The following is a 13,029-nucleotide window of genomic DNA, read 5'->3' as shown; positions in this document are numbered from 1 at the left end:
TATTTTCAGACATTATCCCTGTTTGTCTCCAGAAACACAAATCCAAAAGTTGAAGCCAAGTACTCCTGATGTTTTCTGGTTCCTAGACCAGTGTTTTAAACTAGTTTTTTGGTTTTTTTTAAAAACATCTTTATTGGAGTATAATTGCTTTACAAGGGTGTGTTAGTTTCTGCTTTATAACAAATGAATCAGCTATACATATACATATATCCCCATATCTCCTCCCTCTTGCGTCTCCCTCCCACCCTCCCTATAAACTAGTTTTTAATAATAACATTCACTTGGTGTGGAATTTTAAAAGTACCAAGAAAGTATAAAATAAAAAGTAAAAGTTTACCTCCTCTTCTTAGGTCCTAGTCTTACTACCCAGGAGTGATCAGTTAGCAGTTTCTTCTTATCTCCTGCAGAAAATGTGAAAGTATATGTAAATGTAAATAAATAATATGGGTTTAAAAAATATCAGTATGTATAGTTATCTCTTTTTTTTTTTTTAATTAATTTATTTTATTTTTGGCTGTGTTGGGTCTTCGTTTCTGTGCGAGGGCTTTCTCTAGTTGTGGCAAGTGGGGGCCACTCTTCATCGCGGTGCGCGGGCCTCTCACTGTCGCGGCCTCTCTTGTTGCGGAGCACAGGCTCCAGACGCGCAGGCTCAGTAGTTGTGGCTCACGGGCCTAGTTGCTCCGCGGCATGTGGGATCTTCCCAGACCAGGGCTCGAACCCGTGTCCCCCGCATTAGCAGGCAGATTCCCAACCACTGCGCCACCAGGGAAGCCCCTAGTTATCTCATTTTTTAAAAACAGATGCAAAGTATCCCCTGTGCATGGATGTTCCATAATTTATTTAACCAACTTTTGTTAATGAATATTTGCCACATTCATCAGCATTCAGCCTTCTACACGCATTTTTTGCACATCTAGGCAAGCATATCTTAAGGAATAATTTTTAAAAGTATATCACAGGGTATATGCATTATAAAATTTGCTAACAGCTGTTGCCAGAATGTCCTCCAAGGAATTTGCCTCAAGTTCCTTTACTGCCCAACAGTGGGTGATGTCATGATAGTAAAAATACCCAGTATTTGTTGGGTATTTACTCTGTGCTGGTAATGTTCTAAGTGTTTTATTTAATCCTCCCAACACTCCTATGAGGTGGATTCTGTCATTATCACCTTCATATCACAGACAAAGCATTTAGAAAACCATTTTAGAATGATTTAAATTCAGAATAAACTTAAGTATTGATGGGACTTAACTGTATTGTCTAAACTTTATTGATGGGACTTAGCTGTATTGTCTAAAAATTTTAGTGCTCTCAAAAAGTTGACTTCCTTAGATTCTTAAGAGATAGGGTTTTCTTCTAGATACATTTCTAGTGCTGGCTTTCTGACTCCAAGTCTAGTATGTTTTAGTGTGTGTTAAGAATTAGAAGAGGATTGGAATGACTCAAAGTTTAATTAGATTTATCTACTGAACTTTAGTAATTTGATTTGTAATATGGATGGATAGTAACGAGCTACTGGGACAACTTTTTCATACACTATCCATCAGTACTTATTGGCTATTACTGTAGTGAACTGATGGAAAGAATGTTTTACATGTTAAGTATTTTGTTGTACCTTCAAACTCTCTAAGGCAAAACAGTTGTAGATAACTAATGGGTTTTGCCAGATTAACTAAGAATGAGTTACTTAAGTCAGTACTTTACATTATAACAAATATTGGTTCATTTGTTGTAATCAGTAGATCTCTGTGTAGTCCCGATTTGCCTCTTGCTTCATTATTGTCTTTTAAATTTATTAGAGCTCTCTATTCAAGCCTAAAAAGCCAACATGACATACAACTTGAGTTGTTGGACATTGGATTATTCCTGTTTGCCAGTTGGGTAGAAAAATTATACATCCTGTTTTGGTCCCTATAATATTTGCCAAGAACTTCAGATGTTTTAAAATAACCCAATATCAGCTAAGTTTCAGAGTGAGCTATTCAGTGTGCCTTCTCTGAACTGCTGCTTAAATTTTTATTTTATAGTGCTGTAGCCTTTGGTTTCCCAATTAATTGTGCGTTTGAGGACCTCCTTATTTTATTAACTTTTTTTTTTTTATAGCTACTTTATTTATTTACTTATTTATTTATTTTTTTGGCCGTGTTGAGTCTTCGTTTCGTGCGAGGGCTTTCTCTAGTTGCGGCAAGCGGGGGCCACTCCTCATCGCGGTGCGGGGCCCGCTCTTCATCGCGGTGCGCGGGCCTCTCACTATCGCGGCCCCTCCCGTTGCGGGGCACAGGCTCCAGACGCGCAGGCTCAGTAGTTGTGGCTCACGGGCCCAGTTGCTCCGCGGCACGTGGGAGCCTCCCAGACCAGGGCCCGAACCCGCGTCCCCCGCATTAGCAGGCAGATTCTCAACCACTGCGCCACCAGGGAAGCCCTATTAACTTTTAAATTAAGTATTTATAGATTATATTTCCTCCAGACTTGAAGGAAATGTAAACACCGTATATGCCCCCGAATAAGAGAGCTAGAATATGTCAGTCCCATTTTCCTACTGAGGAGAAAAAAAAGTTTTGACTGTCTTGAAATATACACTTTTAGGGATGTAGTTAAAATAGTCAGCTGTCTTAAAAGTAAATTACTAATTTATTTGCATATATAAAATGTTGAATAAATGTCAATTTAGAAATATTGCTTATTGGTACCCAGATTTTCTGATAACAGTTTTATTCACACGGGCACCTTAGACTTTGGTGACTTGGTAATTACTAGAACCACTTTTAAAGTCATTAGACAGTTTTGAAGAACATATTATCCTCATCTTTGTGTGAGACGTAGCACTTGCTGACTCCCATGAGTTATGCTGTCACTGGAAATTTTATCCCAAACTACAGATACGATTTTCCCTTATATTATGACTGGGAAATCCCTATTTCACAGGGTTTTTTTTTGTTTTTATCCAACAGCTATATATTCATATTTTCTGACTGCACTCCATACCGTATTGACCTAAGAGTTTTACAAGTTTGCTTAAGATGTTCAACCCTTGGAATTGTAAAGTCCTAACACTAGGAATTATATGTAAATCCGTGAATAATTCTTTTTTTCCTTTTCCAAAAATAACATTGATAGAGTTTTTGTTGTTGTTTTATTATTTTTATATGGGAATTTTCACATATTTTTAATATAAAAATATATAAGTATACAATGAACTTCCACATATTCAAAATCTAATGTCAGTTTTCAACATTCTGCCATTCTTATTTCATCTCTCACCCCTCACTTTTTTTAGTGGAGAATTTCAGAACAATTTCTGACATCATACCATTTAATTTGTTTTATATACTACATATTTCCTGCAAACTGGTGGATCTAAAAGCTTGATTAGATTCAGCAACTCTACCTTGATGGTGCTGTGTACTTTCTGTTGCATCGCATGTTAAAATTGATTAGAGGTTTCAGATGGTGTCATCCTGATCCTTCCACCATAAAGTTCCCAATCAACATTTCATGTAATACTTTCAGCAGCTTTGATGATCTTGCCTAGATCCATTATTTCATTAGGGGTTGCAAAATGCTGACTTTCTATTATTCTGTTACATTTATGAACAGAGGTTATTTTATAAGGAAGAATTCTCCTTGGATCAGCTAATTGTTTACTCTGAAATGAAGGTCATACAGTAAATGTAAGATGAATGCTTGAGTCTTTACCTTCATTTACCACTTTTCAGAATAAACTTTAGCAATATTCAGAGAGGTTTTTCATTTTCAATTATCATTTTGAACTCATGGATTTTAGCATAGTTGATGTGTTGCAGTCTTTTTATTCTTTTTGATGTTCAAATAGTTTCATCTTTGGCCAGTGGGAACATCTTCAAGTTGCTTTGTGTCCTTTTTTTTTTTTTAAATTTTATTTATTTTTGGCTGGGTTGGGTCTTCGTTGCTGTGCACGGGCTTTCTCTAGTTGCGGCGAATGGGGGCTACTCTTCATTGCTGTGCGTGGACTTCTCGTTGTGGTGGCTTCTCTTGTTGCGGAGCATGGGCTCTAGGCACGCGGGCTTCAGTAGTTGCAGCACGCGGGCTCAGTAGCTGTGGCTCGCGGGCTCTAGAGCGCAGGCTCAGTAGTTGTGGCACAGGGGCTTAGTTGCTCCACGGCATGTGGGATCTTCCTGGACCAGGGCTCGAACCCGTGTCCCCTGCATTGGCAGGCGGGTTCTTAACCACTGCGCCACAAGGGAAGTCCCTGGTTTGTGTCCTTTTGATGCCACTCCAGTAGTCTTTGATAACTTCCTTACTCTCTGATGTAACAAGATAGTCCAGATTCATCCTTTACATTTCCTGTTCCAAACCTGGAACCAGTCATTCCAAGTACTCCTGATTTCCTTTTATTGAGAAGTGATAGTTAGAAGCTATCCACTGGGAACGAAAGTGCTCATTGTTCTACTGGGTTATCATTGCTTTTTGTCTTTCTTAATGGACAGAGGAATGTAAATATTTTAGAAAGATAAATCATTAATTCATGTGACTATTTCCATTGAAAATTTAGGATTAGGGTTTTTATGTAAGCTTGTGTTTTATTTTTGGATCTCTTTACTCTTACATTGAAAATCTGGATTCTTAACAATATTAACAATTACTTTTTTATTCTATACAAACTATAAATACATAGACATAAGTGAACACTCATAAATGAATGTAAATGAAAATCTTTGCAATTATTACTAACAGTAATTCTATTGAATATAATAAAAGATTTTTCTGTGTGGTTCCTTTTTTGCCCTTGGCTGGTTTTCTGTGTGGTTATGGCACCAATTTAATATGCATTTAGGATCATTTGTTCTGTGGTTGTTGCAAGGTGTTTTGCTTTTTAAGAGATTTGTAAAAATTTTTTAGTTTTGCTTTTTAATTATGTGAAATATTTACCTGGTTCCAAAGTCAAAACTTTTAAACAAGATATATTCATTGAGGTCTAGTTTTCCACCTCTGCTCTCTCTTCCTATCTTTTTCTCCCTAATAGATAATCATTTTTCACTAGTTTCTGTTTTAGTTTGTTGTTCCATTTTTTTCTCTTCAAAAATATTAGGGCTTCCCTGGTGGCGCAGTGGTTAAGAATCCGCCTGCCAGTGCAGGGGACACGGGTTCAAGCCCTGGTCTGGGAAGATCCCACATGCTGCGGAGCAACTAAGCCCGTGCGCCACAACGCCCGTGCGCCACAACTACTGAGCCCGTGTGCCACAACTACTGAGCCCGCGTGCCACAACTACTGAAGCCTGCGCACTGAGAGCCCGTGCGCCACAACTACTGAGCCCAGGTTCCACAACTACTGAGCCCGTGTGCCACAACTACTGAAGCCCGAGAGCCGAGCTCCGCAACAAGAGAAGCCACTGCAATGAGAAGCCTGTGCACCGCAACAAAGAGTAGCCCCCACTCGCTGCAACTAGAGAAAGCCCGCACGCAGCAATGAAGACCCAACACAGACAAAAATAAAATAAATTTATTAAAAAAATTATCAAATATATATGTGTGTGTGTGTATATATATATACACATACACAGACACATACATACATCCTCCCCTTATCTTACTCAAAACATATCTCTTTTTTTCACTTAACAATGTATACAGTTGTTAGAGTATAGAGAGATAATAGAGGAATAAAAGTTTATATATGATGAGATATAAAGGATATATAGGCTTTCATTCCTCTATTCATTCTTTTTCATTCCTCTTTTATTTTTTCCACAGGTCCACAGTACCCCATTGTATAGTTACACCCTAATTTGTTCAACTAGTCCCCTATCGATGAACAGTTTGCAGACTTTTACTATTATGAATAGCATTGCAATGAATAGCTTTTTGTATATGTCATTTAATAGTTTTTGCCATTGTGTCTTTGGGATAGAATTCTAGGAGGGGATTGTTGAGTCAAAGATAAAAGAGTATGGTATTTTAAAAATATGGCCAGATTTCTCTATGAGGATCGCAACCATTTTGGGTCCATCAGCAGTGTGTGAAAGTGCCTATTTTCCCAAAGCCTTTCCAGCAGAATTAGTTGTCAGATTTTAATTTTTGGCCCATCTGAGAGGCAAGAAATAGTATGTCAGTATATTTTTAATTTGTATATTTTATGACTAATGTTTGTGTCTTTTCATATATTTAAAGGTCATTTGCATTTCTTATGATCAATCTGTTCATTTCATTTGCCTGTTTTTCTGTCGGAATGTTGGTCTTCATTCTTGCATCCATTTTTAGAAGTTTTTTATATATTAGAGGTATACATCCTATATAACACATTTGCCTCAAGTTGGTCATTAGATTTTTGACTCTGCAATACTTCTTCACCTTGCCAAACTTTTTTTGGATTAGTCACATTTATTGACCTTTACTGTTCCTGGATTTTTGAATCGTAATTAGGTAAGTTTTTCCCACTCCAAGTTTATAAGGAAGCTAACCCATTTCCCCCCTAGCCCTTGTATTGTTTACCTTTTTTTTTTTAAACGTATAAAGCACAGATCTATTTGATCTTTGTCCTCATGTTCAGTGTGAAGAATGGATCCTTTTTGTTTCATGTGGCTATCCAATTATCTCAAACAAATCATTAAAGACTTTCCTATTGGCTTGAGTTGCCACCTTTGTCATATGTTAAATTTCCATAAGTATTTGGATCTATTTATGGAGCTTTCATACTGTTCCATTGGTTGGTCTGCCTGTCCACGCACTAGAAGCACACTGTTTTAATTATAGACTCTTTCATGTTTTCCTGGTTATTCTTGCCTGTTTATTCTTCCAAGTGAACTTATAATCAACTTTTTATCTGAGGATGGTGGTAGTGGGGAGACACATGATGATATTTTTATTGGGATTGTATTTGTAGGTAAATTAGGATGAACTGACATCTTTAGGATTTTGGGTATTCCTCTTCCAGAGTATGGAATGTCTTTTCATTTACTGAAATCTAGTTTTGTATCTTTTTTTTTTTTAATAAATTTATTTATTTTATTAATTTATTTTTGGCTGTGTTGGGTCTTCATTGCTGTGCACGGACTTTCTCTAGTTGCGGTGAGCGGAGGCTACTCTTTGTTGCAGTGCGCGGGCTTCTTATTGCAGTGGCTTCTCTTGTTGTGGAGCACGGGCTCTAGGTGTGTGGGCTTCAGTAGTTGTGGCTCATGGGCTCTAGAGCACAGGCTCAGTAGTTGTGGTGCATGGGCTTAGTTGCTCCACGGCATGTGGGATCTTCCCGGACCAGGGATTGAACCTGTGTCCCCTGCATTGGCAGGCGGATTCTCAACCACTGTGCCACCAGGGAAGCCCCCTAGTTTTGTATCTTGCAGGGAATGTTTTACAGGTTTTTTTTTTTTTTTAACAGCTTCATTGAGGTATAATTTACCTACCATAAAATTCATCCATTTTAAGTATACAATTCAGTGATTTTTAGTAAATTCAGAGCTGTGCAGCCATTACTGCAGTACAGTTTCAGAACATTTCCATTAATCCCCAAAGATCCCGGATCCCTGTTTGTTTATAGTTAATCCCTGTCCAACCCTCACTTTTGCGTACAGCCTCTAATCTGTTGCTGTCTGTATAGACTCGCTTTTTCTGGACATTTCATATAAATGAAATCATACAATATGTGGTCTTTTGTGTCTGGCTTCTTTCACTTAGCATAGTGTTTTTGAGGTTCATCCATGTCGTAGCAGATATCAGTACTTAGTTTCATTTCATTTCATTTTATTTAATTTTAATTTAATTCTATTCTGTTCTATTTATTTTATTATTTAGTTCCTTTATAGTATTCCATTGTATGGATTTGTTTACCATTTGTCAGGTGATGGACATTTAATTGTTTTTAGTATTTGACCATTGTGAATAATGCTGCTATGAACCTTTGGGTACAGATTCTTTGTGTATATATATGTTTTCATTTCTGTTCAATAGATACCCAACAGAAGAGTCCCAAAGAAGAGTCAAAGCTGTTAAAACTTCAGTAACTTTTGTGACTGCAAAAGACAGGAGCAGTAGCGTAACAGGAAGATTCTTTTGATAGTAATTAGCACCAGCTTGTTGAGTAGTTACGGCATGGTGATACACTTCATGTAAAGAGCCTGAGTTTAGAATTGAAATTAGGTGTTAATTCCAAGCGTTGCTCATGTTTGCTTGACAAGTCGTTTAAACTTTTAAGTTTCAGTTTCTTCATGGAGCTAGACATGCAGAATATTATACATGGGACAAAGTATGTGCTCACAGATTGGAAGCTATTCTTGTTATTGGCATCATACCAGACTTAAGGCACAGGGGGACCAGAATAATCAATGATTTTGGGGGGTTCTTGAAGACCTCTGTCAGAGAAACCATTGTTTTTGTTACCATTGTTACACTACCCAGGTTATTACATTTTATTTTTCTCATGATGTATTAATGCATTATTGACGGGGATTTTTGCCAAAACTACGTCTCTAGTCAAAAATGTGTTAAAAAGTACAAGCAAAATAAGTAATCTTAGAAGAAATTGCTAAATCACCTGCAGTCCCATCACTCTTAGCTGCACTCAAGTCTCTCGTCCTTTAATATTTCTACATGTAAAAGACATGAAAATGTAATTGGCCCAATAAGAGGTGACCTATTCTCTTGATTTTTTAAAAGCTGTATTAAGGTTAACTTCATAGTCTTAGGAATATTTCCTTTAAATTGTGTTTTAAATAATAGTCATTCTAAAGGTAGCCAAATCTTGCCTAATTGTGATTATTATTTAGTTACATGATTTTTATGTATTATGTTCAAGTTATGCTTATAAAGATTCTTTTTAGAAAAATGATGTTTAAACAATAGAGTAACAGTGCCTAAATGAGTTATTTATATAACTTTTAGTTATACAATCTCTGTGTTCATAAAAAATTATATAAATTGAATTTTAATGCATTAGCAAAGCTAGCTTTGTATCATTTATCATTGGAACTTCAAAATGTTACATTTATATTTGACTTTGCATAACTGTGTAAAAGGTGTTTAATAATGTTAGGTGATTTTTTTTTACAGGCTTGTAAAGAAATTTCATGTATACATATATGGAGAAAAATCACTAATAAAGCTGATATATAGATGTAGCTTTTCTCCATGTAAAGTGGCAATGTCCATTTGGTGGGTTAAAATAAGAGAGGTTTTTTTTTTTTAAAAAAAAATCCATGGTCTTTTATTTTTATATATAATGCTTTTAGTTTTAAATATATGATTGCCTGTGTACTCTTACCTTAAGCTGCATCGTGTATGTGATTTTGAAGAATTAGAAAAGTAATTTGGAAATTGAATCGATAATATTATTTTAAATAGCCACTGAGTGCTGCTATTTTGTTTTTCTCTGCCTATAAGATATTTATGCTGTTAAAAATACATTTGACCTGAACATGTGTATGTGTGTAATCTTTAGAACTTAGAAACTACTTTAAAAATTTGCACATCTCATAATTTTTAAATCTTAATTTTTTTCTATTTAATGGATAGAACAATTTGCAAGTATTCCAAAATAGAAATATTATGGAATATTTTTAAAATAACTATTTCTCCAATCAGATCATATTTTATTGCCTCTGTGATTTACCAGTGCCTTCTTTGTTATCCTCTTTGGAGTATCAGAGAGCATGTTATAGATCTTTGTCATGGGCTTGTAACCTCCTCCAGATACTGGCCAGCTTTTGAAGTAGTGCAGATATTTGATGATGTAGAGGTATATTCGAGATGAAATTCCAGGTTGTCTAGGAATGGTGCCTCGGGTGAAGGAATGTAGACTGCGTAAATTCCACAGTGAGAAGAAAGTTGAGCCATTTGTTGTCATTGTGCTAAGCAAGAGTTCTGTAAGAGTTGGGTAAAAGTGAATATACGGTATCAATGGAATACCACCGTACTAGTAGAAAATGTAATGAAAAAAGGGAGCATGTTTACAAGAGCAGCAAAGAGAATAAAGAGTCTGAGAATAATCTCAATAGGAGTATATTTAGCTTCTATGAAGAAAATTATGTAGCTTTATAGAGAGTTACAATTATAATCAAACCAAACCCTCAGTTTTTCTCCAGGTTTGTAAATATGATATTGGTAGATGGCAAGATATGTTCTTGGATGAAAGTATGTATATTATAGAGATATCAGGGCTTTGTTAGTGATGCTTAATGCCAATCCAGTCCAAATCTCAAGAATTTTTCTCTCCCCTTGATTTTATAATCCTGAAGAATAATTAGGAAAACCTGAATCTACTAAGTATCAAAATAGAATTATTCCAGTCTTTTCAACAAATAGTGTTGGGACAGTTATGGATCTACATGCTAAAAAGGTGAATTTAGACCTTTTATATCATGTCAGACACAGAAACTAACAAAATGGATCACAGACCTAAATGTAAGAGCTAAATTATATAACTTCTAGAAGAAACATACAAATTCTTAGTCACCTTTGGTTATGCAGAGATTTCTTTAAAAGGTTACCAAAAACATGATCCATTAAAGAAATAGCTTATTTGGGCTTCATCAAAATGAAAGACTTTTATGTTTCATAAGACACCATTAAGAAAATGAAAAGAATATATACTACTATATATACTACTGTACATGCAGTAGAACGGCTATAATAAAAAAGAGACGGTAACAATTAGTGGCAAAGGTGTAGAGAAAATGGAGCCCTCATTTTCCTGGTGGGAATGTAAAACTGAACAGTCACTTAGGAAAACAATTTGGCACTTCATTAAAATGCTAAACATAAATTTACCATAGTATTTAGAAATTACATTCCTAAGTATTTACCCAAGAAAAATGAAAGTACATGTATGCCTGAAGTACGTGTATTTATTTGTAATAGCCAAAAGTGAGAAAAATTCAGATGTCCATCAACAGAAGAATGGATAAACAAACTGTGATGTATTCATATGATAGGATACTGCCCAGCAGTAAAAAAAGAATGAACTATTGATACACACAACAACATGAATAAATTGCAAAATAAGTACACTCAGTGAAATAAGCCAGATATGAAAGTATATGTAATGTATTACTCCATTTATATTGAGCTCTTGAAAATACAAATCAATCCATAATGACAGAAAGCATGTTAGTTGTTGTAGGGATGTAGGGATGGGGTTAGAGGGACAATGATTGACTGAAATAGGGCATGTGGGATCTTTTTAGGGTGTTGGAAATGTTCTAACACTGGATTGAGGTGATGGCTATGCTCCATAAACACACTAAAATCAGTGAAATGTACACTTAAAGTGGGTGAAATTTTAAGCTCTCAATATTCTTATTATGGGAAAATTCTTATCACAAGATATTACTTGTAAACTGTTGGCCGATCTTTACATTGACAGGTGATAGTAATGAAGAGAGAAGAATGTTTTAAAAAAGAAGACATTTTAGCCCTAGATTTGTGGAAAATACAGCAAGAGAAGAAATGGAGCACAACTTTTCTTTTTTTCTTTCTTTTTTTTTTTTGTTTAACCATCTTGACCATTTTAAAGTGTGCAGTTCAGTAGTTTTAAGAATATTCACATTGTTGTGAAACAGATCTCCAGAACTTTTTCTTCTTGCAATCTGAAACTCTATACCCATTAAACAACCCCCTTTTCCTTCCACCCCCCAGCTCTGGTAACCACCATTCCACTTTCTCTAGGAATTTGACTACTTTAGATGCCTCACATAAGTGAAATCATACAGTGTTTTTTTGTGACTGGGTTATTTCACTGAGCAGGGCCAGATTCTATTTATAATCTTATCTAATGCCATAAGTAAAAATTAGTTCTAGGTGAAGTAAATATTAAGGAAACACATTGCACCAAATACAGTATGTACCATCTTCTAGATGACGAAGCACTTTCTGAACTTGGAATACTTTAGAAAAGAACACGTACAAAAAAATTACAGATTTTTTAGCACAAAACTGAAAAGCTGCTGTGTTTTTCTTAAAAGAATACCATATTACGTAAATAAAAAAACCTTGAAGAAAACTTACAGAGAGTGTAGTATCTTCATTTTAGATATTAAAGGGTTGATATCTTATAGAATGTGAATATCTTACATAAGATCTTAAATCAGTACTTTCAGATATTACAGTATTAATATCTTTATATAAGATTATACAAATTCATATGGAAACTACTAAAAGTTTGTAAAGAACAAACAAAAATCATAAGATGAAACAAACGTGCAAATTAAGAGAGTAAGTACTGTTTTCACTTTGCATAATGAGCTCTGGTTTTAAAAACTTTGATTTGACAGATACGAATTTTACTTTTGTAATGAATTTCAGTCTTCAAAGTCAAAATAAGACTTTTTGTCTTTAAGTTAGCTGACAAGCATATGCTCTGTATGTTTTTAATTGAAGTATAGTTGATTTACAATGTTGTGTTAATTTCTGCAAAGTGATTCAGTTATACATATATATACATTCTTTTTTTTGTATTCAGTTATACGTATATACAAAGTGATTCAGTTATATATACATACTTTTGTATTCAGTTAAACATATATATACATCCTTTTTTTTTTTTTTTTGTATTCTTTTCCATTGTGGTTTATCATAGGATACTGAATATAGCTCCTTGTGCTGTATAGTAGGACCTTGTTGTTTATCCCATATGCCCTTTAAATGTTTTTTCTTTTTGTTTCCAGGAAATATTGATGAAGATGTTGTGGTGATAGAAGCTTCCTCCACTCCCCAGATCACTGCCAATGAAGAAATTAATGTTACCTCAACTGACAGTGAAGTGGAGATAGTAACAGTTGGGGAAAGCTATCGGTAAGATTTTAATTCCTAGTTGTATATTTGAAGTTTTAAATGTAAATATTTAGACACATTTGTGCTGCAGATATTTGCATTTTTTTACTTTTTTTTTCTTTACCTAGTTTTAGTGTGTGTATACCAACCAGATTAGTGGTGGTCAAACCAGACTGCGTTAGATTCATCTGGGAAGATGATAAAATATATATTGTTGCCTGGATCATAGCCCAGACCAGCTGAACCAGAATCTTAGGAATCAGTATTTTTTTAAGCACCCCAAGTATACAGTGA

The 13,029-nt window shown here is 35.2% G+C and overlaps 1 protein-coding gene across 7 annotated transcripts in view; it reads left to right on the top strand.

The window, feature by feature from the left end:
* The window catches only part of RNF111 (ring finger protein 111), an 82,994-nt gene that overhangs the window by 35,969 nt on the left and 33,996 nt on the right, over positions 1 to 13,029 (top strand). For all 7 annotated transcript variants that reach the window (XM_061182068.1, XM_061182067.1, XM_061182065.1 and 4 more), the window contains one exon: positions 12,630 to 12,756. In XM_061182068.1, coding sequence (XP_061038051.1) covers positions 12,630 to 12,756 — 127 coding nt within the window. The remainder of the gene's footprint in view (positions 1 to 12,629; positions 12,757 to 13,029) is intronic.

The sequence above is a fragment of the Eubalaena glacialis genome, chromosome 2 (genome assembly GCF_028564815.1).
Source record: "Eubalaena glacialis isolate mEubGla1 chromosome 2, mEubGla1.1.hap2.+ XY, whole genome shotgun sequence".
NCBI lineage: Eukaryota > Metazoa > Chordata > Mammalia > Artiodactyla > Balaenidae > Eubalaena > Eubalaena glacialis.
Note: the sequence above shows the minus strand (reverse complement) of the source record. Positions and strands in the feature narration are given on the sequence as shown.